General features: G+C 42.3%; 2 protein-coding genes across 2 annotated transcripts in view; one reads left to right on the forward strand and one right to left on the reverse strand.

The window, feature by feature from the left end:
* Positions 1-89: 89 nt before the first annotated feature.
* Positions 90-1,243, reverse strand: esm1 (endothelial cell-specific molecule 1). The gene is made up of 3 exons (XM_070925243.1): positions 937-1,243; positions 358-501; positions 90-184 (listed from the first exon to the last, which is right to left on the reverse strand). Exons 1-3 carry the CDS (start codon positions 1,241-1,243, stop codon positions 90-92), a joined length of 546 nt encoding a protein of 181 aa, XP_070781344.1.
* A 4,540-nt stretch (positions 1,244-5,783) lies between these two features.
* LOC139300948 (probable E3 ubiquitin-protein ligase HERC1) overlaps positions 5,784-27,289 on the forward strand; it is a 38,328-nt gene continuing 16,822 nt past the window's right edge. Inside the window, exons 1-40 of the mRNA XM_070924162.1 lie at positions 5,784-6,755; positions 7,773-7,868; positions 7,974-8,156; positions 8,327-8,539; positions 8,840-8,938; positions 9,084-9,180; positions 9,297-9,440; positions 9,721-9,848; positions 10,203-10,347; positions 10,452-10,623; positions 10,938-11,072; positions 11,338-11,503; positions 11,682-11,807; positions 12,293-12,517; positions 12,708-12,860; positions 13,053-13,185; positions 13,435-13,638; positions 13,791-14,012; positions 16,141-16,314; positions 16,577-16,691; positions 16,891-17,008; positions 17,259-17,460; positions 17,586-17,886; positions 17,992-18,037; positions 18,114-18,159; positions 18,609-18,862; positions 19,114-19,311; positions 19,499-19,619; positions 19,745-19,985; positions 20,110-20,276; positions 20,443-20,595; positions 20,701-20,798; positions 20,962-21,057; positions 22,157-22,324; positions 22,457-22,696; positions 22,793-22,876; positions 23,223-23,433; positions 24,384-24,678; positions 25,026-25,804; positions 26,613-26,823. Of these exons, the coding sequence (XP_070780263.1) occupies positions 5,784-6,755; positions 7,773-7,868; positions 7,974-8,156; positions 8,327-8,539; positions 8,840-8,938; positions 9,084-9,180; positions 9,297-9,440; positions 9,721-9,848; positions 10,203-10,347; positions 10,452-10,623; positions 10,938-11,072; positions 11,338-11,503; positions 11,682-11,807; positions 12,293-12,517; positions 12,708-12,860; positions 13,053-13,185; positions 13,435-13,638; positions 13,791-14,012; positions 16,141-16,314; positions 16,577-16,691; positions 16,891-17,008; positions 17,259-17,460; positions 17,586-17,886; positions 17,992-18,037; positions 18,114-18,159; positions 18,609-18,862; positions 19,114-19,311; positions 19,499-19,619; positions 19,745-19,985; positions 20,110-20,276; positions 20,443-20,595; positions 20,701-20,798; positions 20,962-21,057; positions 22,157-22,324; positions 22,457-22,696; positions 22,793-22,876; positions 23,223-23,433; positions 24,384-24,678; positions 25,026-25,804; positions 26,613-26,823 (7,931 nt within the window). The remainder of the gene's footprint in view (positions 6,756-7,772; positions 7,869-7,973; positions 8,157-8,326; positions 8,540-8,839; positions 8,939-9,083; positions 9,181-9,296; positions 9,441-9,720; positions 9,849-10,202; positions 10,348-10,451; positions 10,624-10,937; positions 11,073-11,337; positions 11,504-11,681; positions 11,808-12,292; positions 12,518-12,707; positions 12,861-13,052; positions 13,186-13,434; positions 13,639-13,790; positions 14,013-16,140; positions 16,315-16,576; positions 16,692-16,890; positions 17,009-17,258; positions 17,461-17,585; positions 17,887-17,991; positions 18,038-18,113; positions 18,160-18,608; positions 18,863-19,113; positions 19,312-19,498; positions 19,620-19,744; positions 19,986-20,109; positions 20,277-20,442; positions 20,596-20,700; positions 20,799-20,961; positions 21,058-22,156; positions 22,325-22,456; positions 22,697-22,792; positions 22,877-23,222; positions 23,434-24,383; positions 24,679-25,025; positions 25,805-26,612; positions 26,824-27,289) is intronic.

Genomic DNA, 27,289 nt, shown 5'->3' on the forward strand with positions numbered 1-27,289 from the left:
GTCTTTTAACATAATAAAATATATCTTTCAGTTCATTTATAAGTTAATGCTACATTTACACTGAATAGATTCAGTCTTGTCAGCACTTGTCAGCGAGGGTTGAGCCGCTTTGGAGCAGTGGATCTGTCTGTGTGCTGATCTGTGCTCTGGGCAGTGCTGACCTCTCCTGAGCCCACCTCTCCGCCTGAAAACACAAAGAATGAATCAACCTTTCAAATCATGCAACTGTGTAATCTCACAAATAACAGAACTTTATTTTAGTCCATTTGGCCAGACACTGGACTTCCACTGAGAATGTACTAATGATACAGACACTTTTTTAAAAAGCAGTATCTATATTTTCTCACTATTGTTTACCTGCTTGTGGCTCGGTCTTGAGCTTGCTGGCGATTTTAGCAAAGAATTTGAGGGTGAGACAAGCCCCTGTCTCCCTGTCACAAATGCCACCTTTGCAGTTGCATGTCTTGCGGCACTCAACACCGTAGGTCCCATACAGACAGTCTGTAAAGAAAGAAAACATTATTTTAGAGAAGCAGGGAAAAACCTGAGTGCACCTGACTGAATCTGATATTGGCCCCTATTCTATAGTGTTACAGATTATTATATTTATTCACAGTCAGCATAATAAACTGCAAATGGATAGTTGCAGGGGCCATGATGTTTGAACTCCAAGCCCCTAATGGGCTAATCATCAAGTTAAATGTCCAATTCATATTTGAAGCAAGAATGCACAGATCTGCACATGTGCCTCTATAACCATTGGTTATATGGCATTTGGTGCTATTTATTTTGAGAACTCTAATAAATAGAGCCTAAAATGCTGTAACAACATAATGGTATACTGCATTTGGTGCAGCAGGGCACCACACATTCAAAATGCAGCATACAGGCAGAAATAGCCCACTAGACACATTAAAATGTTGAAGGTGAATATACCTTTGCAGATCCCATACTCGTCTCCATAATCGTCTTCATCCTTGTAGAACTCGCAGAATAAACCCGGTCCGCACTTCACCCCGTGCATCCCCGACACCGTGCGGTAACAGTGCTCCCCTCTGCCGGCTGCACAGACCTGGCAACAGCCGCAGTCATCCAGGACCGTCCGTGTGCACCGCTGCGTGCCGCCACACCGCTCCGCGTTGCATCTGTCGGGGCAGTTCACCGCGTACTTGACATTGGCGCCCCACGCCTCAGCATCTTGCACTAGAAGTGAAGACAACACTGTGATGAGGAGGAGAGACATCACTGGGTGCAGCAGGGAGAGTCGGAGAGCTGCTGGAAGAAGGGCTGCTGTCTGTTTTGGTGTAGAGACAGAGAAGCGGAGCACCTCTGGGAGACTTGAGTGGAGTGACCTATGGCTCATCAGGTTGCATGGTTATCAGCGATGAACAACTTTGTTTTGCACATGACTTGCCCTCGTCAATTTCCTCATTCCGGTGTTGTCGTCCTTTTTTTTTGCCAGTCAGCCCCCTTTTTAGAAATCCGGCTGGGAAGTGGGATTTACTCTGGACCGCCATCCAGGAATTGAAATTCGTGTGACCTGATGTCATAAGTTATCTTTGGTTTGTTTTTGTGTTAGTGAGTGACGGAACCCCTAAACCTCCCGATTGCATCAGGTTTGGCTTTGAAGGATAACATTTTCATGTTGGGATGTTTTTAGTCGCAACATCCTGACTGGAAATCATATTTAACACAATAGAAGACAATTTTAGCTCAATTAAGTCATCTTGTAGTCTCACGTGAAAATGAATGAGGTCATTTTCTTGAATTAAGGATGTGTACATTAAAGATTTTAAAGGTGAAAATGAAATAAATGTTTATTTAACATAACATAGCCTCTATGGTCGTGGACAAAAAGAAACAAAAGGAAGAAAAGAAAATTAGGTTATCTTAAAAATAATCTGTTTTATAACTGTTTACAAAGCTGTAAACTACTCTTTTATCATATCATTATCATCTTCTTTTAGTACTGTAACAGTAAGAAGAAGAAACTGACTAAAAATTAAACATGCCATGAAATGTAACATGTAATAAACCACTATTTGAATCAGTAGTATTCTAAAGTTTCTAAGAAGAGTCTAGTTATGTTAATTCTGTGTATTTTGTGTAATTCTCTCATTTCTCTTTTCAGTTAATTGGTAATATAGGACAAGAAATATCATGTTGTCAGGACATAGTGCGTCTTTTTTCTCCAGCTGTGTAGTGTAAAATAAGTTAATTGCCCACCCTTTTTTTTTTTTTTAAATCTAATCTTGTTCATTGTAAAAAAAGAAGAAGAAGAAGAATGAAGAAGAAGCTGAAGAAGAAGCTGAAGAAGAGGCCCGAATTTATTTTGCTTGAATGAATTTAATATGGGTTTGGTGGGGTATCAAATCTGGCTTTTAGGGGCCCCCAAATAGGCTACTTGTCCCTGGTTCACCCACAGGCTTAGATTGGTGTAAAACAAAAAACAAAACATAAAGAAGTATATGACACTGGATTGTGTCTGGTAGTCGTCGAGTCGGGATGAGAAAATAGAAAATAGTAGAAAAATAAAAGATAGATGAAGAAAAACATGATAACGATTATGACAGTGCACACTCCGAGACACAAGGTGGCGGCACTTGTAGTGGAAAAAGTCAAGCAGACGAAGAAGAAGAGGAACGAGGAGAAGGTTGATATGATATTCACGTCCAAGGGAGACCTCACTGGGACGGGACAGGTAACGCAAACCATTTATCTGCGGGGGTTTACAGTCCAGGTAACTTAACATGCCTGCCGTCTATTTTATTTTCACAATACGTAGCTTAACACATTGATATGCGACGTTAACGAGCCACGGGAGTGTTTTGCTGAGAGCTGTCAAGCCGACAAGCGGAGGGGCTTGGTCGGTTTTGACAGCCATGGACCAGACTAGCAACTGCACTGCAGCCAGCGTTAGCTCAGCTGTCACCGCAGATGCAGAAGAATGTTACCGGTGTTTGAGAATGACACGGTGGAGACTGCGTTTCAAATGCACATATGTCGGTGTTGTGAATGGCTAGGCAGTGAGCTAACTATCGTCAGCGATTAAAAACACGTAACGTTAACGCCACAAAATGTTGACAGATGCTTCAAAGTAAGGAGCCATATAGCAAGGCTGGATAACGCCGTTAATTGTATATGAATTAAATTGTCCTGTCGGCTAACGGCATTAGCATGAATGCCCAACTCAAAGCCAAACTTCTGACAATATGACATTGTTAATGGACTAACGGTATGTTCAATGCTTTTCCCCCACCAGCAGATTAAATAATTAAATTGCTGTCAGATATTCTGTGGCTCATATTGTGGTGAATATATAGCCTTTGATATCACCCATCCAATGCTGCCATTAGCAAGTTTTTTGATTAACAGTCCATTGTCTAAATGCTTATTGTGGTCAGGGTTGTCGTGGCAACAGAGCAGCCCAAACGTCCTTTGGCCCAGCAACTTCCTCCAGCTCATTCTGGATGACTTTCAAGGGAATATATAGCTAACACCTCCAGCCGGTCTGGGGTCAGCTTTAGGGGTCTACCAGAGAGTCACCAAAGGCAGGTAGCCCAGCGCCGTCCAGGTGCAAGAACCACCTTGACTGGCTTCAATCTAAGCGAAGCAGGATGGTAGAGGTCCTCCTAAATAGCTGGGTATCTCTATATCTGTCTTGTAGACAGCTATCCTGCAGAAAAATGTAGTCTTGGCCAAATATATTAACATTATTACATTAACCAATCAGATCTCATGATCCCAGGTGAGATTATATAACTGTAGATTTAATATTTTTGGTTTTGGACTGTTGGTAGGACAAATCAAGCAATAGAAAAAACTAAGATTAATCGATAAGGAAAAAAAGCATTGGTTGCAGCCAAAGCTTAAATTTCAGATTTTATTCAATTCACGGTCACGGTCCAATAAAAACATTTATTGCTTAGCCATCAGTATTGTGACTCTAAAATATGTGACATTCAGATATATGTTGACGTAGCTTTGTGTACTGTAAAATGAGACCCAGTTTCACAGTCACCCCTCCCTAATATCACAGACATTAACTTTTCTTATGGTCATACATGGTATGGCATGCATTCAGTCAGTCAATGATATTGCCATTTGATGTATGAATGCTATTGATTGAACTCTAAGCCTCTGAGTCCTTTATGATTTTATTTTTTATAGCTTACTGACAAGCTGCTGGGAAATTTGGCTCAATTTATTATCTGTAATTAATAACAATTATTAAGGTGTTTTTTGTGTGTGCACAGTATATTGTAAATACTCGAGATGGACTGACATTGGCTAGATAAAAATATGAAGCTAGCTGAGCAGGAGAAAAAGAGAGGGACAAACTCAAGAGGTGTCCCGAACGTTTATGTCCTACAATTCCAGATAGTTTGTAACCAGTGATGTTTGCGTCTAACATTGCTGGTGGTTGCTTGCTGGTGGTTGTCTGACTGAAGAGCCCGTTACTATATCAATGCTTGCTGTTATTTTTGGCCAGAGTGGAAACCATATAGCCCCACAGGCCTCAGGCAAGGCATGATGAGTCAATGTGTTTAGCAGCCTGTAACTAGTTTTCTCTCACTTACACCGGTCCTTGTTTTTTGTATACGTTTTAGTTATAGGAGGAGTATCAGCCACGTCCCAAGCGTATGGTGATTTCTATTCAACAGCAGATTTCACCAGTTAGTTTACCCTCAACATGCTGTGTTGTTTCCTAAACAACAATTCTTTATAGTACTAGCTTAGTGGTTATCAAATCTACTCTTTTATACAGTTAACAGTTGGTATGGTGAATGTGTTTGAACTAATGCCATGGGAATGTCATGCAGCTGATATTCCCATGAAATCACCCACTAATATATGAATGCTGACTGTCATGGGGATTGTCACGTTTTAACCTCCATTATGGGTACATAGTTTTCAAGGGGTTGAGCCCAGGTAACAAATTCTCATATGATTAACGAAAATGCAAGATGGGGAAAACCAAAATCTGTATTTGTTTGTTCCAGGAAAACTGTTCCTGTGAATATATACAATTTCTACTAAGCAGCAGCAAACAGACTTGCCCTTTATTTGTTTGGAATACAGACAAAAAAATGCAGACAGACAGACAGACAGACAGACAGACTGGGGGTAAGGCGGAGCCCCAGTGGTCTTTGCATGGGATTATATTTCAGAGTATCAGGTGAACAACTTGGAGACGTTGACTATGACGACTGCATTTTGACTGAGACAGAGAATATGAATTAAATGGCAGGGGGATCAGATTATTATCACTCGTGTGCCTGATCTCTCAGAGCAGGTTTCATTCTTTGACTGGCACTATTATGAAACTAATACTTAAAATGATAATAAGTCTAATACATCCCTTTGTATTGTGTAGCATAACAGCTTGTGAGACAAAAGTCTTCTCATTAGTGTAGGTGTGTTGGCTAGCTGTTATCATGGGGTGAGCTGACCTATTTCAGCGATACCCACTGGGCCTATGCCACTAGCCTGGATTTACTGTATGTTGGGAAAGTGCCAACACTAAGGAGAAACCTGACACCTTTAAACTGAATTTACTTGGCAGGAAATGTATTTGAACATCGGCTTTCAGCAGCAAATGTTTCCTGTAAACTGATGACTTAGATAAAAAAAGACGAGCCATTTCATTATGTTAATCAAGTGTGAGGGAATGATAAGTGTGAATTTATAAATCTGCCAATATACAGGCCTCATTAGCTCTTTAAATCATATTTCCCTCTCTGTTTTTCAGGTGTACAGCAGGATATAGATAATGCTCAGACATGGTGCCTTGTCAGACCCATGTGTTGCTGAAGTGGCAAGAGCACTTCAATAGCTCCTGGGCAGCAGAAGACGGTGTACAGACAGCCAGGAGGCATGGAGCTTCAGTGCTCTACAATAAGCTCCTTCACAACAAGGAAGTGGTGACTCTGGCCCAACCTGTTCAAGAACTTGTCGGCCCACGCCTGCCAGACTTCGAGTGTGAGTCCAGTGCCTCAGCAGAGAAAGAAGAGTACCTGTCATCCCTGCTTCACAGCCAGCGATGGCTGGCTCACCGCATGCTGACACAAACCTCCTACACCTTAGGCCTCCACCACAGGCTGGTAGTTCTCCAAAGGATCTACTACGCACTTCACAGCAAATACCATGACAAATTCCGCATGCAGCTGCCCTCCCAGTCCACAGACAGTGGGACAGAATGTGGGCAACTCGAGCTGGCCTCAGAGCCCTGTCTGCCAGGGGGAGCATCCAGAGTCAAGTCGGGTACAGATGTTCTGATAGAGATGGGCGTGAGGACGGGTTTGAGTCTGCTCTTCTCGTTACTGCAGCAGAACTGGAGATACGCAGCCTCTGTACATCCGGAGTCGGTGCTTTGCAATGACGTGCTCGCCACAGCGTCCTCGGTGCTTACTTCTCTGCCACCACTCTCTCTGGCCAATGAGAATAAGATCCCGTCAGTCGGGCTGGACTGCCTGGCACAGGTGGCTGACTTCCTGAAGAAGACATCAGTGAGCAGTGGGACTGGCGGGGCCGACCCGACTGGTCGGAGGCTCGCACTGGAGCTGCTGCTTGGCCTGGCTATGCAGAGAGGCTCTCTAAAGTTTCTGCTGGAGTGGGTGGAGGTAGCCTTGGCTGCTTCCATGTCCTCATCCACCTCTACACTGTCTTCCTCCTCCTCACTGAGCTCCCAGCAGTCAGCTGGTGTGGGATTTGATGTAATCCATCAAACGCTTCTCCAAATGAGGCAATATTCGGTATGTTAAACGTTCTTCAAATTTGAACCTTTTATTTATTAATTTTTATTTATTTAATTTATTTATCTAATTTTTGGAAGTTTGGTATTTCTAGACTATAACATGGGATCACCTGGAGTAATCACCCCAGTTCTGACTGTATGGGAGAAAATAACGTGTTCTCTATATTCTCTATATGGCCTGTGGAAGGAATGCATATTTGTTGATAACTCAAGATGCGTGGTTGCTCTCTGCCCAGTAGAAATTGTCTGTGTGGTTGTTCTGCGTTGCCTTGGTATGTTACTTTATTATAAGTAATAAGTAATTTTGCTTAAACATATTTCCAATGGCAGCAGTGGTTAGTTCTTAGTTAGTTGAATGCTATGAAGTAACTTACATGCACATTCATGAACATACTGATAAATGAGGCCCATTGTCTGTGAGGCAGGAAAATGGCTCTTCACTGCCACATCCATCCCTGATGCAGGCTGTCCTTTTTATATGAACAGTCTCATATGAATCTTGGAGTGATGCATTAGTGTGCAGATAAGGATTAAGATTGAGTCTGTCTTCCTGCCCGCTCTAGATATGCACATTGAGTCATCCTTTAGCAGGTTAATCAGCTTTGCAATATTTCTGGACGATTGACAACCAGGCCGGGCATTGCCAACAACCTCATGATTGATTTAGCCTGTTAACCACATGCTACATATAATTGTGATCTCTGTAATAGCTAAAGAAAGCCCTGAGTGATCACACAACTTTAAACACAAGTAAGCTCTGCACCTAAAAACTAAGGTCTTGTTATTAAAATGTTTGCCTCTCTGTCTTTCTTGACTTTACCTTCTGCCTGATCATGCAGTGACATGTCACTGTTTTTGGGAGAGAGGCTTTTCTTGTTCTGATATTTACCTCTGGTTTAGAAAGAATGTTAGGAATGTTACATACTGATATATATCTAAACCAACACACAGATTTACACACCGTTAGTAAGGTTATAGTAAAAACAGTTGAAGGCTAAACATAATTTTTTTTCAGGGTTTCCGTGGGGACACCGTCAATACTCAGGTGCTGAAGAAGGACGCAGATGGACTTTGTCGACTCTCCCAGGCAGCTCTCTGCCTGTTTGAGGAGGTAAGAGAGATTTTAGTCAAATACTGTAACATATAGGCACCATTAAGAACTGTCATATTTTCCAGTAACTGATTTTATGGACCTCACCTTCCTCCCTTTTGACAGATTTGTAACCTAGCATCCTACTGCCTGTGCTCCTGCAGCACTGATGCAGCTGCTCCTGGCACAGAGAGCGACGCAGTCATGGTGTATGTGTGGGGCAGCAACAGCAGCCACCAGCTGGCAGAGGGAACTCTGGAGAAAATCCTGCTGCCAAAGCTGACTCAGGGTTTCAGTGATGCCCAAATGGTATGGTTACCCATAAGAATAGGACTTTTTACACTTCCTACACTTCCTAACTATTTATGATCATGTCCATCAAGTCTGTATTGGTCCATTGTGTCTTTTTCCATTCAGTCAACTCAGAAATGTTGTCCAAGTTGTAATCCTGACTTATATCCTCTTTGTCCTTCTTTTAGATTGAGGCAGGCCAGTACTGTACCTTCTCAGTGTCTGCAGATGGTTCAGTGAAAGCATGTGGAAAAGGCAGCTATGGGCGTCTGGGCCTGGGGGACTCCAACAACCAGTCCATGCCCAAGAAACTTGTGCTGGAGCCACATAGGAACATGAAGAAGGTGTCCTCCTCTAAGGGCTCTGATGGTCACACTTTGGCCATCACTGTAGAGGGAGAGGTAAGAAATTAGCATGAATACTGGTACATATTTCACAGGTTGCCTACTGTACTTTTGACAGTTGAACGTTTTTCCTACTCTATTTTTGTCATAATACATTTGATGTTATTATTATGTTTTCCCCATTTGTAAAACAACTACTTTACAGTAAATTGTTGTTAGTGACAAAACAGTGTAAAATCAGTCAAACTACAGTGCCAACAGCATGTAAGAGTCATAATTTACACTTTCACTTGTGTTTGTGAGGTAAAATTCTATACTTTATAATGAATTGTAAAATGTTCAAAATATTTCTTTCAGGTATTCAGCTGGGGTGATGGAGAATATGGGAAACTGGGCCATAGCAACAGTGCTACACAGAAATACCCCAAAATCATACAAGGACCGCTGTTCGGCAAAGTAAGCGTGCAGAAAACGTTGCTTGTTGGGGAAAAGATGGATGTCAAATATTCCATGCGAGTGGCCTTCTAGTTTTATTCATATGTATTTTTTTGAAAGGCCATGTGATTTAACATGTGTTTTCACATATTGTTATCTCTGCCAGGTTATTGTTTGTGTGTCTGCTGGATACAGACACAGTGCTGCAGTGACTAATGATGGAGAGCTTTATACCTGGGGAGAAGGCGACTTTGGCAGACTTGGTACAAACCTCATTTCTTCAGTTGCTCGAGCTAATTTCTCTCAACAATTTGAGTGAAATCCCTCCTCTGGTATGTTAGCAACACCCTCTGTTGTCCTGTGTTTATTTCCTGTACAGGTCATAGTGACAGTCAGAGTCGGAACGTGCCCACACTAGTGAAGGACATCAGTGGTGTAGGGCAGGTGGCGTGTGGCAGCTCCCACACCATTGCTGTGGCGCAGGATGGACGCACTGTGTGGTCCTTTGGAGGAGGGGACAACGGTATGTTGACAGATGACATACAGGTTGATTTAAGGCCATTATGCAGTGTCTGAGTGAACTGGTGAAAATCACACTTTGGGTGGAAGGAGTTTTATTTTTGTACAGAATATAAAAATTAGCTTGTGCACAAAATCTGATGACTTTCATGAAAATAACACACTATATCATTTTTTACCTAAATGGCAGTACCATAGTAGTGTCACTTGTGATCTATCTTAACAGAAATGTCTTGGGCTAGTCTGAACTAATGCTGGTACTCATACATGACTCACCCTTGCAGGTAAACTAGGTCATGGAGACACCAATCGTGTGTATCGCCCAAAGGTCATAGAGGCCCTGCATGGATTCATCATCAGGAAAGTGTGTGCTGGCAGCCAGTCATCTCTGGCTCTTACCTCTGCAGGGCAGGTGAGATGCAGCATTTTGGGTCAGACATGGATTTCAAGTACCAAATGACTGGATTAACTTAAGACCAAAGTTTGCACCTATAGCTCTTTGACAAAACACTTTACTTATGTAAAATTGATCTGCTGAAAAAAAGAGCTCTTTGTGGAAAGCTTTTATTTTGAAGGAGCATAATAACATCACCTTGCCACTCTTGTTCTTCATCAGCACTTGATATGTTTAGTCCAAATGTGTTTGTATTTGATTACATCCTAAATACAAGGGTGGGATACAAAGACAAATAGGGAGATAAAGAAAAGACTAGATGGATAATTTTATCAATAATACATAAATGTTTGTTTATTCTTCTTTATTTAGGTGTTTGCATGGGGCTGTGGCTCGTGTTTAGGATGTGGCTCCTCTGAGACGACCTCTTTGAGACCCAGGTTCATAGAAGACCTCAGCATCACCAAGATCATTGATATCTCATGTGGAGACAGCCACTGTCTGGCTCTGTCCCATGGTAAGAGACCTGCTTTCAGAATATAACTTTTATAGTTTCATTAATGGGATATTAAAATTGTGAATGCGCTCTGACTGCAATGTACGCTGTTCGTCTTCCATCAGAGAATGAAGTGTATGCCTGGGGGAACAACACCATGGGCCAGTGTGGACAAGGTCACACCTCAACACCAATTACCAAACCCAAGAAAGTGCTTGGTCTAGAGGGTGTGTCGATCCAGCAAATCACTGCTGGCACTTCTCACAGCCTGGCTTGGACTGCAGTTCCAACCGACAGGTGAAGCCTCATCTCGTCTGAAACTAATTTATGTGTTGATTTTCTTTAGCCAGTCTACCGTCCACTCAGTTAGCTGCTTTTCTGTAATTGTTGTATTTCCTTGGTATTGTGGAAGATACATTCTGTTCTTCTACTCTGTAAAATAACCCAATAAAATACCCAATAAATCAGAGTAGCATCTGCGTCTTCAGCATGGTTTTATATTGCTGAACTGTTCTTTTCTCATCCCCTGTGGTATCTGTGGTTCCATCTTATTGGTTCTGACACATTTGTGCTGGCACAGCTCTTTTTTAAGTGACTTGGTCTTTTTTCAGACAACTGGTGGCATGGCACAGGCCCTTTTGTGTCGACCTGGAAGAGAGTACATTCACGTACCTACGCAACTTCCTAGAAAGTTACTGTGATGGCATCGGGAATGACACACCCCCTGCCCCATTCTTATCTAAAAGGTATGAAATTAAATTACCGGGGCACTCCATCAGCTATGATTATATAACTTGTTACAGAAGATATATTTTATTATTTCTAGAAACTTTGTTCAGTATAGAATCACATGCAAAAAGTGTTCTGTTGTGAAAAACCACTTCTTTGTGACCTGTTGAAATCTTATCAGTTCTAATGAGTTGAATTTATGTTTCATCCCATTGCATGAGAGAGGACACATGGACTCCTATCCACTTAACGGACACTGCTAATATTGTATTTTTTCCTCAGGGACCACCATCAGTTTATTTTGCTGTGCATGAAGCTGTTGTCCATCCACTTGTCCTTGGCCCATGCTGGGGGCACTGGTGCTATGGTTTTAGGGGCTCAGGGCAGGCCCCTCAGAAACTTGCTCTTCAGGCTCATAGATACCAACATGCCAGAGTCCATACAACAGGTAACTAACAGTCTGTCCCTTACTAGATTATTCATAATATGCTTAAGCTGACATATGACCTGAGGAAGAGGAGGAATTGTTTGTGCTAATTCTACTTTATTTATAGCTTGTAGTAAATGCAAACCCTTGATATCCATGTGCCTGTTCATAATGTGTTTACATTCTTGTCCATCCTCAGGCCGTTCTGAACACGCTGTCCATCGGTGCTTCCCTGCTGCTGCCTCCACTGAGGGAAAGAACAGAACTGCTCCTGTCCCTCCTTCCCCAGGGCCCTCAGAGCTTGAACGTCCTCTCCAAAGGACAGGTATGGAGAGCTCTTTTGTGCCAAAACATTACGTATGTGTTGGTATAGTAGTACTGTTTATAAGATAAGATAAGCCTTTATTGATCCCCGGAGGAGAAATACGGTTGTTACAGCAGACAAAAATAAGTACAGATAAATAGATGAAGCCAATTTTGTCAATACATTACTGTTTGTATCAGTCAGGAATGTGGGTTTTATAGAAGATGTTGGTGTAAACAAAGGACACACTATATTCTGCCTCGGCTGCTTGTTTTTCCTCATTTTAAAGATGACTCTGATCCAAATAGTTGTCTAGAAAATAGATGGATGGATGAATGAAGCTAGCGCCAACTTGGAGCGTTGCTAGCCAATATGTGTTGAAGACTGCCTGAATGTTGTGAAAATTTGTTACTGTAAAAATGAGTTCTTCTCCGCAGTAAAGTTTTTGGTAACCTGATGAAAAACTAGACAGTTATCTCTTCTTCTTTCCTCTGTATCTTTCAAAGCGTCTGCAGTTAGACATGGTCCTCAGCAGCCTTCAGGATCAGAGCCATGTAGCTTCTCTACTAGGTTACAGCAATTTTGGGGAGGTGACAGCCCTGGGACCCCCTGTGACTCCCGCTATGTCCGTCCGGCCGCCCTCTTCGTCCAGCTCTATTGAGGCCTATGACCCTTTGCACTTAGCAGAGGTGCTGCTCAGAACCCTGCTCCTCAGCATAGGCTTTTACACGGTATGGAAAAGAGGACCTTGTACGACTTTGTGTCTTATGTCTGTTGAATTGGAGAGAAATTCACAATTTAACTTTTTCCCAAAGTTTTCACAAATGTTTTCTGGATATTTTGGTGCACATTGTTACTGTTGAATTAGAGCGACGTTCCTGTTTTTCCACATGCTCTCTGCTTTTGTGTCTGTTTATACAGGAGCGGGCATTTGGGGAATTGGAGAAAAACAGTGATAAGCAACTATCAAGTGATAGCCAGGGACAGACTGACCCTCCCTCTCACTTTCACCAGCTGCTATCTGGACTTCATAAACACCTGCTCGCCCATTGCTACATCCATTCCAACCCTGAGGTACACTACAGACTCTGCTATACACAATACAAAGATGAGCAGTTTTACAGAAATAACTAACTGGGACAACACATTTGTCCATTTTTCTGTGAAACGGTACACAATAGGCTTATGTTTAAACCTAATGTTTTACCCAGAGCTCTGTAGTCAAACCGTTGTATTTATGTTCACGCTGATTCCCCTGTTCTGTAGGATGACAGCAGTGTAACACTGCTTCGTGAGCATCTTTACCTGCTGCTTCCCTGTGCTGCCGAGACACTCAGGAGATCCACCAAACTGTTGAAGGATAGTTCCCTGGATAAACAAATAATCAAGAAACTGCACAGTAAGAACAATGGCTCTCATCAAGTGTGTGTCATTATAACCTAGTTACTCTATTGTCCCATATATGTTTTGTGAGTTGTTTGCACAGACATTACATACATACATATACTGTATGCATAGGGTATGGTTCGGTATACCAAATCCATCATTTAATCTTCTACATTACTGTTATATATGTTGTCTATCTGTATTCCCCAGTTATTTTTATCAGTCACTCTAATCAGCCTCTCTCGTCTCACCCTTGTCCCAGTGGTGTTGTACAACTCATTGGCTGGCAGCCTGCTGTGCCAGGTAATGTACTCCTTGCTGCTGCTGTCCCTGGGCACCATTCAACCTCTCCTGAGCCATTTACTGGCCTTGTTGGAGAACCTCAATGATTTCAACAGGTTGCTGCCAGAGACAAGCCTCCTGGAGGAACAAGAACTAGGGATGGAGGCTCAGAAAACCTGTTCAGGTCAGTGGATTTTGATCTATCTGCTTGACCCATAGACTTATCCTTGATTATTGTTGTTATTAGCGGTTACAGCAGTGTTACAGGTAAAGTTTTTATAAAAAGGATGGCACAATATAGACTACTTTAACAAAAACAAGGGATCTTCCTTACAGATAAAAGTGAAGAAAACACATGCCTTGAACAGCAGCTACCAGAGGAGGAATGCAAGTGGGTTTGGCTGCTGGATCTGGAACGGTCTGTTGCGTTGGCAGTCGGCCGTTGCCTCGGTGGTATGCTGCAAGGCCCGCCGCCCTCACTTCAGGAGAAAACGTCAGAGTTCTGGCTATCAAATGTCCTCCTCAGGAACGGCCTGGAGATGGACTTTGAACAGCTGGGTACGAAAACATACTGCTTGCTCTCCATGCTTTCGTATGTGCCAATGTCTTGCCAAATACAGTGCATCCGGAAAGTATTCACGGCGCTTCACTTTTTCCACATTTTGTTATGTTACACCCTTATTCCAAAATTGATTAAATTAATTTTTTTCCTCAAAATTCTACACACAACACCCCATAATGACAATGTGAAAAAAGTTTTTTTGAAATTTTTGCAAATTTATTAAAAATAAAAAACTAAGAAATCACATGTACATAAGTATTCACAGCCTTTGCCATGAAGCTCAAAATTGAGCTCAGGTGCATCCTGTTTCCACTGATCATCCTTGAGATGTTTCTGCAGCTTAATTGGAGTCCACCTGTGGTAAATTCAGTTGATTGGACATGATTTGGAAAGGCACACACCTGTCTATATAAGGTCCCACAGTTGACAGTGCATGTCAGAGCACAAACCAAGCATGAAGTCAAAGGAATTGTCTGTAGACCTCCGAGACAGGATTGTCTCGAGGCACAAATCTGGGGAAGGTTACAGAAAAATTTCTGCTGCTTTGAAGGTCCCAATGAGCACAGTGGCCTCCATCATCCGTAAGTGGAAGAAGTTCGGAACCACCAGGACTCTTCCTAGAGCTGGCCGGCCATCTAAACTGAGTAATCGGGGGAGAAGGGCCTTAGTCAGGGAGGTGACCAAGAACCCGATGGTCACTCTGTCAGAGCTCCAGAGTTCCTCTGTGGAGAGAGGAGAACCTTCCAGAAGGACAACCATCTCTGCAGCAATCCACCAATCAGGCCTGTATGGTAGAGTGGCCAGACGGAAGCCACTCCTTAGTAAAAGGCACATAGCAGCCCGCCTGGAGTTTGCCAAAAGGCACCTGAAGGACTCTCAGACCATGAGAAACAAAATTCTCTGGTCTGATGAGACAAAGATTGAACTCTTTGGTGTGAATGCCAGGCGTCACGTTTGGAGGAAACCAGGCACCGCTCATCACCAGGCCAATACCATCCCTACAGTGAAGCATGGTGGTGGCAGCATCATGCTGTGGGGATGTTTTTCAGCGGCAGGAACTGGGAGACTAGTCAGGATAGAGGGAAAGATGAATGCAGCAAAGTACAGAGACATCCTGGATGAAAACCTGCTCCAGAGCGCTCTTGACCTCAGACTGGGGCGACGGTTTATCTTTCAGCAGGACAACGACCCTAAGCACACAGCCAAGATATCAAAGGAGTGGCTTCAGGACAACTCTGTGAATGTCCTTGAGTGGCCCAGCCAGAGCCCAGACTTGAATCCGATTGAACATCTCTGGAGAGATCTGAAAATGGCTGTGCACCGACGCTTCCCATCCAACCTGATGGAGCTTGAGAGGTGCTGCAAAGAGGAATGGGTGAAACTGCCCAAAGATAGGTGTGCCAAGCTTGTGGCATCATATTCAAAAAGACTTGAGGCTGTAATTGCTGCCAAAGGTGCATCAACAAAGTATTGAGCAAAGGCTGTGAATACTTATGTACATGTGATTTCTCAGGTTTTTTATATTTAATAAATTTGCAAAAATCTCAAAAAAACTTTTTTCACGTTGTCATTATGGGGTGTTGTGTGTAGAATTTTGAGGAAAAAAATGAATTTAATCCATTTTTGTATAAGGCTGCAACATAACAAAATGTGGAAAAAGTGAAGCGCTGTGAATACTTTCCGGATGCACTGTAGATACCAAATTATTGCAATGTTCATCCCCAGATTAATGTTGCACCAATGGGTCCACACAAATAATGAAACCACCTTGTTAGCTTCATTACATTACATGGAAGTACAGAAAATGTTTTTAAACCAATGGGCAAAGAGGATGTTACGGAATCTACAAATGAGTAAAGAGGAATGTTTACGATTTTGTTTTGTTTTATTAGGTAGTTGACAGTAGAGATAGACTAGAAATATGGGCATAGAGTGAGGGGGGTGACAAGCAATGAAGTTACCTAGCTTACTTTACATGATACCTAGCTTACCTTACATGGTATACATGTTAGACCATGAGGCCGCAGAAATGGTCGGAAGGGCATCTTCAACCTAAAATATGTCATCATGCAAATGGGGACATAAACTGTGATTTTCTAAACGTAGTGATGTTTTGTCATCTAGACTCTAGCATGGCATGGCTGACTGAAGTGGTACTGCTGGGCAGTAGTGATGCCAGGCTGGCAGAGCTCAGTCTGAATGAGGAAACCAGGACTTTGCTGGAACTGGCACTGGGATCTTCCAGAGCACCTGCAGGTGGCCTGTGGCGGAAAATGGAGGAGTATGCTCACAGCAAAGGTACTTTGACTTTCATGTGTCTGTTTGTGTGTATGAGTGCATGCCTGTCTTTGAAAGTTTATAGTTTAGAATGTAAACATCCAGGTGATGCAGAAATTCATGTTTAAAAGAGAAATTATGAATATTATGCAGCTGTATACATGTACTGCTGTGATAAAATGATGATGACAAATTCATTTTTTTAATTCTGGTCTTTAGGTTGTGTGTTTTTCCTTTTTGTGACTTTGTTGTAATTGAGTTATGTATTTTGCTGTGAGAGCAGAATGGGAGAGTGGGAGCTCTTCAGGCGACTGTTTGCTGCAGACTGTCTGTCGCTGCAGTCTGGCTGCTCTTCTGAAACACACTGGGCTGCAGAATGAGGCCTGTTTACAGGACAGGTCAGGACCACACATTTAATATTTGCAGAAATGCCTGTTCCTGTGTATTTTATTTTGAAATACTAAAAGGGCTACTTATATGTTAAGGTTTATGTGTTTAAACCGTCATTTTTTAAGGATGGAATGATGTGAATTAATCATTATTATATCCATACTGCAATGCAGAGCAATGCTAATTATCCACTCTACTTTGAGACAGATATGAGCCCTGTGAGATGCTGTTAGACGTCTATGAAACAGTTTATAAAATCAGAAGTACTCTGTTGGCCCATAAAAACTGTCCAAGGACATCACAGGTGCACACTGCTGCCAAACAGGTACCATTACTAAAATAACTCCACTTATGTCACGATCAAATATATGCTATGCTGCTTTTTTGAGTGATTTATAAACAATATATAGCTAAATATTTGTATTGTAAATATTACAGCAAAAATGTGCTTGGCTGCGTTAATATTAACAATTATTGCACTCTTCTATACATTATATTCAATTTCTATTATTTTTTCCACTATATTAAGAAGGACTTAACTGTATATTAATATTAACACATTACTTAAATTGCAGACCACTCAATCTCCCCAAAGTCCTGATGCAGACAGGCAAGAGCCAAGCACCTCAGTGGAGCAGGTGGGAAAGGATCAAGAGCAGCGGTTGAGAGGTCACTGTAGCCGGGAGGTGCAGGTGCCCCCACCCCCGACAGCAAACCACAACCAGGAAGACCTTGCAGAGGAGGACACATTTGGCAACAGTCGTATGTACCTGTCAGGTTAGAAATGCGTATCTCTATTTCTGCCCTTCCTTCAGCAGTGCTTATAGGCAGACAGACCCACAGAAATACATATTACACACACGTCATTATCATCATCACAAGTGTGTTTCCTGTCTCTGCAGAAGTCCTAGAATCATTCATGGCCACCCGGGAGGCCATGCAAGTACAGCAGAACATGACGGTGTATGAGTCCTTTGGCACTTCTGCCCTCCCCAGCAGCATGGAGAGCCCGGTCAGCCCCGAGAGGGAGCTGGATCCCAAGCAGCAGTGGGAGAAGCAGAGGGAATCTGAGGAAAGCTTGTCTTTCTCTGCTGCCTGCCATCTGGTGGTGTCCCGCTGTCTCTTCCTCCTGCTCGGGGTCAGGCCTGCTTGGGTGGAACCCAGCGAAAGGGAGACTAGTCAGGCTATGAACACTGGAGCAAGGTAGAGTTTGTGTTAGGCAGCATATGTTTGTTTGGTTTGTTTTAGTGCAGTAGTGTTTTCCGTGAGCTGTTTCTGCACTAACTGTCTGCGTTATCCACCTTTTAGGAAATCGACAACAGAATTCTTTATGTCTGCTGATGTCCGAAAACAGGTAAGTTTTGTACTGTACCAAAAGTTGGCCCCGAGCCTCCTGATCAGAGCTAATGAACTGTCTTTGTCTTATTTAGCCTGACCACTCCAGAAACTCCTTGGGATCTACCAAGAACAAAATGGGTAAGAGGAACGTGTTTTCTAGTCCTGTATTAAAGGAATAGTTTTTTTGTAGAGCATTAGATGAGAAGCAGAAAGACAAGATACGGGGTTGTAGCCTAGCAAGAAAGCGAATAAACATATTTCCCAAAATGTCCCAATTATTACTTGAGTGAAACATAACTAATATTGTGTCGTCCTAATTTGGAAATCCTAATTTAGATATTTTTATTGTGTAATGATTTATTTGACTTTTGGTCAGCACAGATGGTTGCACGTCAAGTCTGCATTATATTTAGGGGAACATACTGCACAGCAACAATTTGAGTTTTGTCAGCGAGAAAAATCACACCAACAGTCTTTTTGTACAGAAATTAACACCAAATGATTAACACTGTAAGAGGTGTCGAAAAGCAATATCAGACAAGACAGAGACAATACTGGCCTTAATTCTTCTGGTCTGTCTGTTCCAGGCTTGCCTCTGTGTTCTCTGGGCATCATGAAAGACGCTTGGGATCGCCTGCGGCAGTGTATCAGCCCAACCACCACAATGTCCCACTATGGCAACAACACTTTGCCTATTCTCAACCAGGTGTTCCACTTTGTCTGTGGAAGCCTGATCCACTTGTCGTCCTCCCCAGCAACACTGCCTGGCGGACAGACTTATAGTCAGGCAGATCCAAATGCCATTACGTTTGCTATACTGCAGCAGCAACAGAGGGCTGAGGTAATAAGATTTTTCTCTTGTACACGATATTAAAAGCAAACAGCTGGTTATTACTGCTGAGGAATCAGAACTCTGTAACACCTGCAGCTATTTGTTCTGGTTGTTTATAGGCCCAAGTATTAGGTGGAAATGATTGAAAACGGGCAAAAAAAGTTTCAAAATGCGGTGCTAGAAATTATTTGGAGCACATGTTCTGTGAATGCAATTTAAGAGCTCAACTAACCAGTAACTATTCCCTTTGTTGTGATCAGTTGCGTCTGGAGGCCTTGTGTCAGATGTCATCCTTCCTGTCTAAGATAGAGGAAAAGAGCAGTGGCTTCACCGTCTCTCCTCAGTTACCTGCGCTGTTGCAGTCCGTGCAGCTTCAGTTCCTCTCTGGATGCTTTTCTTTGGGAACACAAATCATTGGCTCTCACACTGGAGCTAATTATGAGATGCAGCATTACATGGTACACGCACTAATCATGCTGTCACAATGTTTATGATCTGTAAAGATGGAAAGAATGAATGAATATTTATTTATCTTCAAGCCAGATGAAGAGATGAGAGGAGAGACACTGAATATTCACTTGATATGTTTCCTCTGCATTAACATGTTGTATAAATTACTCTCCAATCCCTTTTATCTCAATCCAGTCTGGTACGCATTCAGCTTCTATGGATACGCAAAGAGAGCTACAATCTGCAGCCCACACCTTCTACCAGCAGGTGGTGCGTGTCCTCAAAGAGAGGGTCCTATTGGAAAGAGAGCATCCAGGTTTGTTCATTATTGTTTCACACACATTCATGCTTCCATTGGAACTGCCTCGTACTACTCCCTGTTGGTTATTTTTTGCAAAGTATTTTAGTTTGCATGTAGTTGAGATTTTGTCTCATACCCAGGTTCCTGTCAGCACCTTCTCCTAGCCACAATGTTTGCACTGAATTTCTGCTACCAACCAGTGGACCTGGTGCTGGTCATCAAATGCGGCATCCTGGAAATCCTTTCCATGCTGACCAACAACAGCTGTGCACTGATGAACCAGGGCTGGTTTGCAGCCTCTACATCGGGACCCATGCTACTAAGTGGGGCAGTTAGACTAGCTTGTGCCCGTCTCCTTCAGATATTGACTGTGGCTGCAAGGTGAGAATGAAGACTGTAAACAGCTGAACTGTGCATTACTTCTACTGCTACTATTTAATTGATTAAAAAATTAAAATTAATTTTAATGTTTATATTTGCATAAAAAATTGTCCTGTGCTCTCAGCTCCTGTGAGGATTTGCTGCCTATGGATGTATCCCATGCTCTCATGGAAGTGATGTGTGAGCAGCTCCAAAATATCCTGTATACTTTCCACCGACAGCAGACAGCAGAGAGAGGAACAGCTGAGAGAACAGATCTGGACTCCGGCAGCAAGAGCGCAAATCTACTTGGTGTTGCAAATTTAGCTATATTGCACTAAATATTTTTTACAAATGCACTGTGATTAAAGACCACAATGAAATGTATTATTTTTAAGGACAGATGTGACATTTGTGAAGCCTTTTTTTACAGCCCTTCTGTTTTTGAGTATAGTTGTCTTTCTGTTTGCTGTTTTAGGAGTAGAAAGCAGCAAAGTGGTTGAATCTCAGCTTGCAGATTTCTTGGTGTTTCTGAGGCGTGTCCTGTCATTAAGAGTAATGAAAAGACTTTCTACTTTTGTCAAATGGATTGATCCACTCATGGCCATTATTTCACACAAGTGCTCTTTAGGTAAGACAGTTTGAAATAATAATTAAAAACAGCATTGATATTGTTCACAGTGCAGAACAGCTTACTTCGATTCCTTTTAATTCACCTACTCCGTCCTCTTTTCAGGATCTCCATGCTTCCAGAACCTTCGAACTAAGCTTTTGGCTTTCCATGTTTTAGAAAGATTGTTACCTGCTTGTTCTGAACCTGTTCAAATTCAACAGGTATGACGTAAAGATGTAAATGCAACATGCAAGTGAAGTAGCTCAAGAAGACATTAATGCATTCAACATGAAAAGTACAGGCTGACAGTGTTATATTTGTGAGTTTGAATTTGTGAATTTGATAATGATATCCATGATTTTGTCCTTCTCTGTTTACTTGTAGATTGTTAAACAACTCTTCCAGCTCTTGTCTGTTTATATGTGGAAAGAACCACTAGCTGAGAGGAACCACGAGGAGACGGCTGAAAAAGACAAGGGGGTAATCACTATTACATTAATACGATGTACTTCTTACTATACTATGCTTATTACTATATAAATACTACTATATAAGCTGTATGTTACTATATAAAAGAAATTGTCCTTGCAGTTCCATGGCATGTCTTGTTTAATGATCTGTAGTGTTTACTCACATTGTAGCCACTGACCTGCTGCCTGGCAAACAAAATTAGGCAAAACTTGATCAGTCACATAGTGTATATGAAGAATAGGGCAGTCAGTCTTCTTTTTCAGACAGTATCGGATTAACAAAAAATTCATAGCTAACATTTTAAAGATTTCAGCTATCTCAACTCTACTGTAGCATGCTGTCTGTCTGGATAAAAGTTCCTACAAGAAGTTCCTGTGGACCCTTCAACTTCAGTTGTGTGTTCTTATTTATTCATCCTGTTTTCTTGATTTGCAGAAATTACTGCAAGTCATTATAACACACACCATATTTAAATGTCTCCAAATAACCAACCTATCATAACCCTCATGACAATATCAGGAAAGGTGTTGGTGTTTCTTAACGACTGAAAGTAGTGAATGAATGCGGTAATCCAAAACCCAGAAAATGCTGTGTTTAGGAAGAAGTGAAATTCACTCCTGGAAGTAATGAACAGCAGGGCTGCTTGATAGAACAGATGGGCCTGTTCTCCATGGTGGTGGTGGGATGAGAGGTGGGAGAGGACAGAAAAATAACAACAAATTTAATTAGTGTCAAATTACAAAGAGCGTGAAATGTAACCCTACAGTATAATATGATAATTATCATTTGAAAATGTAATTTGCTAATCACTGATAATTTATTCACAGTAGAATCAGTCAGCCAGTTAGTTATAATTATTATGTTGTGATTTTACGTTTTCCTTTCAGTGGCATTTGTAATTTGAATGAATTATGTCTGATCGTGTTGAGTGAAGCACTTCATGTCCTCTGTATTTTACAGTTGACTGCAAAGTGTCGTCATGTCATATTGCTGTTATCACTTTGTTTATATTTTGCTATTGCACATTGCAACATGTCATTTATTTATTTATTCAGCTGATGAACATTGCTGATGAACTGTGCTTTTTTTCCTAACTCATGTTTTGCAGAATCCTGGCAGCTATGATGAATGTATTCCCATTGGAGATTTTTCCTTTGACCCACACAAGCTCATCTGCTGTTCTTTGGAGAGTGGGAACATCCTCTCCCATGGCTCAGGAGGGAAAGGTTACGGCCTGGCAACCACTGCCATCACATCTGGGTGTTTCATTTGGAAGGTGAGGACTGGTATCCACATAGACACTCATACAGTTAATCTTTCTTTATTGTTTATTGCCCAGATTTTATCACTGAAATGAGCTGAGAGAACATGTTTATTAACCTGATATATACCAAACTTCTCTCCACAGTTCTACATTACCAAAGAGAACAGAGGCAATGAGGGCACATGTATTGGCGTTTCACGCTGGCCAATCAGAGATCACAACCACCATACCACCACTGACATGTGGCTGTATCGTGCCTACAGTGGTAACCTATACCATGGAGGGGAGCTGGTCCGCACACTACCTTCCTTTACCCAGGGTGACACCATCACCTGCATCCTGGACATGGAGGCTCACACCATATCATTTGCTAAGAATGACAAGGTCTGACCAAATACTCACAGTCAGTATTCAGGAGTTTTACTCTGACCGGCTGTTATGTTTTTCTGCAACCTTTGCGTGTTTGTGTTTTTCTGCTAGGAGCCAAAGTTGGCATTTGAAGGTGTGGTTGCCTTTGAACTGTACCCTTGTGTGTTGTTCTACAGCAGTAATCCTGGAGAGAAGGTACTTCATCTACTGTGCATACTATAGACACTTACTCCATAGGGCACGTGGCTTGTCCCCCATCTTTGAATCCTATGCAGGCTCAAGCCTGTTTTTGCCATCAAACATTTTGGTAATTGATCGTCTTCGGCCACATTTAATAAAAATATAATTTTACAACTAGAAACCCCCCATGAATTACATTAATAGTAGAACTTGGGAACCCATACAGTGAATGTGAGGAAACATTGACAATAGGTCTACCTTTCTTGGCTATTCCAGGAAATTTTCTGAATTGTCACATTTAGCAATTGTCTTTCAAGAACATTTTGTCGCAAAATTGTGCTTTATTCTTTATTTTTCACAGGTGGCACTGCGTGACCTCCAGATGCGAGGCATGCCCAGTAATCTACTTCCCGGGGAGCCTCTCTGCAGCCCTCAAACCACGGTGCTGCTGGAGTCAACAGTGCAGCTCCTCCGTAGGCTCCACCAGTGTGACCAGTGGGCCTCGCACATCAACCACTACATCCACACCCACCTGGAGCTCATTGGTCCCCTGCTGAAAGAGGATGAATCAGGTCAGACACAGCTTTGACAGTGCTCACTTATAGGCACATTTAGCCTGCTCTTTTGCTTTTGTTTTCATTTTAGGAAACAGGGGAGAGAGATGCAACAAATGTCCCCGACCAGATTCAAACCGAGGAAGTTGCGGCTCATGTTCTTTGTCTTAACCCCTAAGCCACAGGGACACCCCTGCATTAGAAAGCTTTGTTCTCAATTTGCACCCTTGTTGTGCACATGTACTTGTCCGAGGAGAAAGCAGATACCTGACCTGCTAAGTATTTGGTATACGTATTCTGAGACTGCTGAGGCTAAGTTAAGTCTTGTGGGCTGTCTTGGCAGTTTGCACCTTCATGCTTTGGCTTACTCAGTTGTGTAGCCATCCTCATTGTATCCCTTAAGCTTTGATGCTCTGTTTATGCAGTCTCACAGAATAAACCTACCAAACTAATATGCAAATGAATTATTACAAATGTACTGATGCACAGTCATTTCAGTACTTCTAAATCCTCAAACAAGCTGCCTTCACCAGGCTGATGCACTACCTCATCAGCTTCATCTTGTGGGTCAGATTTATGTAATACTACCTTCCTCAGATTTTGACCGGCCTCTCTCTAGTAGTTTGTATATATTCCTCATCTATGTAACCAGCCTCTCCATCACAATAGATACAGTACCCTCCCTGGGGTACACAGTTTAATTTTCTCTCTGACCAAATTAGGTTTCACATTATCTTTCAATTATGTGAAACTAAAATGAAGTTAGCAATTCCCTGTCAATCACATTGCAGCCACAGTGGACGAAAGCTGGTGTAAAGAACAGATGGATGAAAACCAGCTGGAAACTGTATATCAAATATTTGAAAATCAATATGGAAGGCAATAGAAGATGTTTATGAAATGTGTTATCCTTATAAAGCATATTTTCTTCATGGTTATTACGTATTACTCTTATTACTCTCCTACAGGCCTCAGTCCCACACACTTTGAGAAGGAAGGGAATGAAATGGACCGAGACCTTGCTGGTGACAACACAGGGGAATCTTTGGCACATCGTCGTTCCCTGTCAGAGGCCAAGCTGGCTGCTCTTTGCACTGAAGTGTGGCCGGTACTGGCGCTGATCGGAGGAGTGGACAATGGTCTCCGGGCTGGAGGTCTGTGCCTTCACAAGCCCAGTGGTCGCAGGGCCATTCTGCTGGGAGTCCTGAAAGAAGGAAGCACCCTGGCCAAGCTTCAGTGGGAGGAGGCAGACCTGTCTGTCAGGTATTACAAATAAATACTCATATGGCCACTTATTTATGATAGAATGTCTTCGCATATGTTTCTTAAATGATTTTCATTAACTTCCATTAAACAATTCTTATATTTTTCTTGTCTTGGTCCTTTCAGCATGTTTATTATCCTGTATAATTATTTTCTGTCAGTGTTTTTATTTTCCTCCTCTGTAATTTGTCTAACATTTTACTTTATTTTCATCATTTACCCCCCTGATCTTACTTTCTTCTTGCTTCTTCCTCCTCATTCTTAAATCCATTAATCCCTGTTGAATCCGTCCTGGTGTCACTCCATGCTGTATCTGTGGGTTCTTCCCAACCTTCCCAATAACTAAGCTCCATGAATTCTTGGTCACCCAGCGACATGCCGATCATCTCATTGGAGCCCTGTGGCATATCCTGCTGCGATGTCACCCCGCTCGGAGGCCTCAAACCGAAGGTGTTGTTAGATCTGATTTATTTGATGGGGCTGCTGGAGGAGCAGGGATGGCTGGGGGCTCATCCAGCCCCCAAAGGGAAATGCTCAGAGGAGAGCGTGAAAGAGAGTGATATGCAGTGCTGTCTGGATGAAGACGCGTCCAATGACGTCAGATGGCTGACAGAAGATGAGAGGAAAAAGTTTAAGGAGCAGAAGATTGAGACAGATCTCTTCCCATCACCGTCCTCAACCATAGATGCCGCAAAGATCGTTGACCATCAGGAGTTGACCTGTCTACCCCAAACATCTCAAACCTCCAAAATGGATGCCTTTGCCCTTGAACTGAGAGCGGTTAGAGTCTCATACCTTCTCATTGGAGCTTTGAAATCCCTGACTGTCATTTTTAGTTGTGAGAAGCTATCAGATTTGCTCCTAGTGCCTAAACATGACCCTCCCAACTCTTCAACGAGTCCCCTTTCCAGCCCAAACCCTGACCAGGCCAAGGCCAGCAGCAAGCAATGGGACGAGAGTGCTGAGCTGAGATCAGTGCTGCAGTATGTGGTGCAGAGCATGGTGAAGTGGGCAGTCAGGCCCTGTCCCATCAAACAGAGCGTGTCTCTGGCCGACCTGGAAAGGGCTCAGGTCATGATCTACAAAGGAGCCATCAGCAGACTGCAGGAGGACAAAGAACACAAAGGTATCTAGATTTGTGGATTAGACTGAAGATACTTTGGTAGTTGTTTTAGTTTGGTTACTGTGTTGCAGAGCTGTAGACTTGGACATTTGTCAGGCTTAAGTCAGAAAGATGAGGACTTAAGACTTGACTTGGACTTGTCAAGTCTCAAGTTTTGTCCTTTTAATGTCCAGAAACAATCAGGGAATAAATTAGATAGTGACATTGAGGCATTGCTTAGTCACACAACATGAATATTTAATTGTATGGCCTTTGCATTGAACGGATTTGGTTGATGTTCGGGTTGCAACGATTGATTGTTTTGCCGATTTATTTTCTTGATTAATCGTTTGGTCCACAAAACAACAAAACAAAAAACAATGAAAAATGCCCATCACAATATTTCCAAAGGTGAAGACTTCAACTGTCTTGTTTTGTCTGAGCAAGAGTAGAAAACGATAAGAAAAGATATTTGGTTTACAATAATGTTTAGACAAGCAAAAGCATCACATTCTCACATTGGAGAAGCTGTAACTGTCAAGTTAGCCAATTAATTTTCTGTCATCGACTAATCGTTTCAGCTCTAGTTGGTATGTAAAAAACACTATTAACACAGCTTTAATAGGAAAATGTTGAAATGCTATGACATGTTGATAATCAACATTCAGACCTGAAGGACTTATAAAGACTTGTGACCTGACTTAGACTTGTCCTCAAGGCCTAGGGAGTTGGACTGACAGACTGAAAAACTGTTGTGTTTTGTTGTATTCATAAAAAAACAATAATAAGTATTGGTTGTGATATAACCTTCCTCTCTACTTTGTCCTTGCAGAATCTGGCCACCACTTGTCTCAGCCCATTTCCAAGTCCTCCAGCTCCGTGTCCTTGTACAGCGCGGGTTCAGAAGGCACTGCCATCTTTGGCCAATCAAACAGAGCCTCTGCCTCATCCTCCAATACTGACTTGGCATCTTCTCTGCCAACAAACCTGCAGGCAGATGGCCTCGATAATTTCAACCCTTTCTTTCCCATCAGCCTCCTCCAGTGAGTATAGAATGTGTTTTTTCTTTGATTTAACTGAGTAATTCATACTTAATGCTTAGTCCAGTGCAACCTCAGAAGCATGATAGACACAAACACAATAACTAGAGTTATTCATTCTTAAGTTGTTACTGATTACTACAGACCTGTATCTTTTGGCAGCAGCAGCAGCTTTTCTGAAGTCCAGGGAATGGGTGAGTTAGGATATATATGAAAAAAGAGAGTGAGGATTCTGCCTGCACTGTCTTTAACATAGGCTGCAGCTCTGCCTGCTTGTTCTTCTCCTAACCCAGCCAGCTGACCGTAGCGTCAGTGTTATTCCTGCTTTCAAGAGGCAAACAAACAGCTTCAGTGCTATATAATACAGAAAATCAAATCAAATCCCTCCAGGGAGGAGTGATTTGTGAAGCTTTTTGGCAAGCTCTTTGCCGAAGACTCTCATGCTACAAAGCACATATTGTACCACTGA

Source organism: Enoplosus armatus, chromosome 18 (assembly GCF_043641665.1).
Source record: "Enoplosus armatus isolate fEnoArm2 chromosome 18, fEnoArm2.hap1, whole genome shotgun sequence".
Classification (NCBI taxonomy): Eukaryota; Metazoa; Chordata; class Actinopteri; order Centrarchiformes; family Enoplosidae; genus Enoplosus; species Enoplosus armatus.

Excerpts from the sequence above, each read along its gene's own strand:
- esm1 (XM_070925243.1), bottom strand. The coding sequence starts at position 1,243 with ATGTCTCTCCTCCTCATCACAGTGTTGTCTTCACTTCTAGTGCAAGAT. Across the intron at positions 502-936 it reads CGAGTATGGGATCTGCAAAG|ACTGTCTGTATGGGACCTAC; the intron begins GTATATTCACCT and ends CTTTCTTTACAG. Across the intron at positions 185-357 it reads CAAGACCGAGCCACAAGCAG|GCGGAGAGGTGGGCTCAGGA; the intron begins GTAAACAATAGT and ends TTGTGTTTTCAG.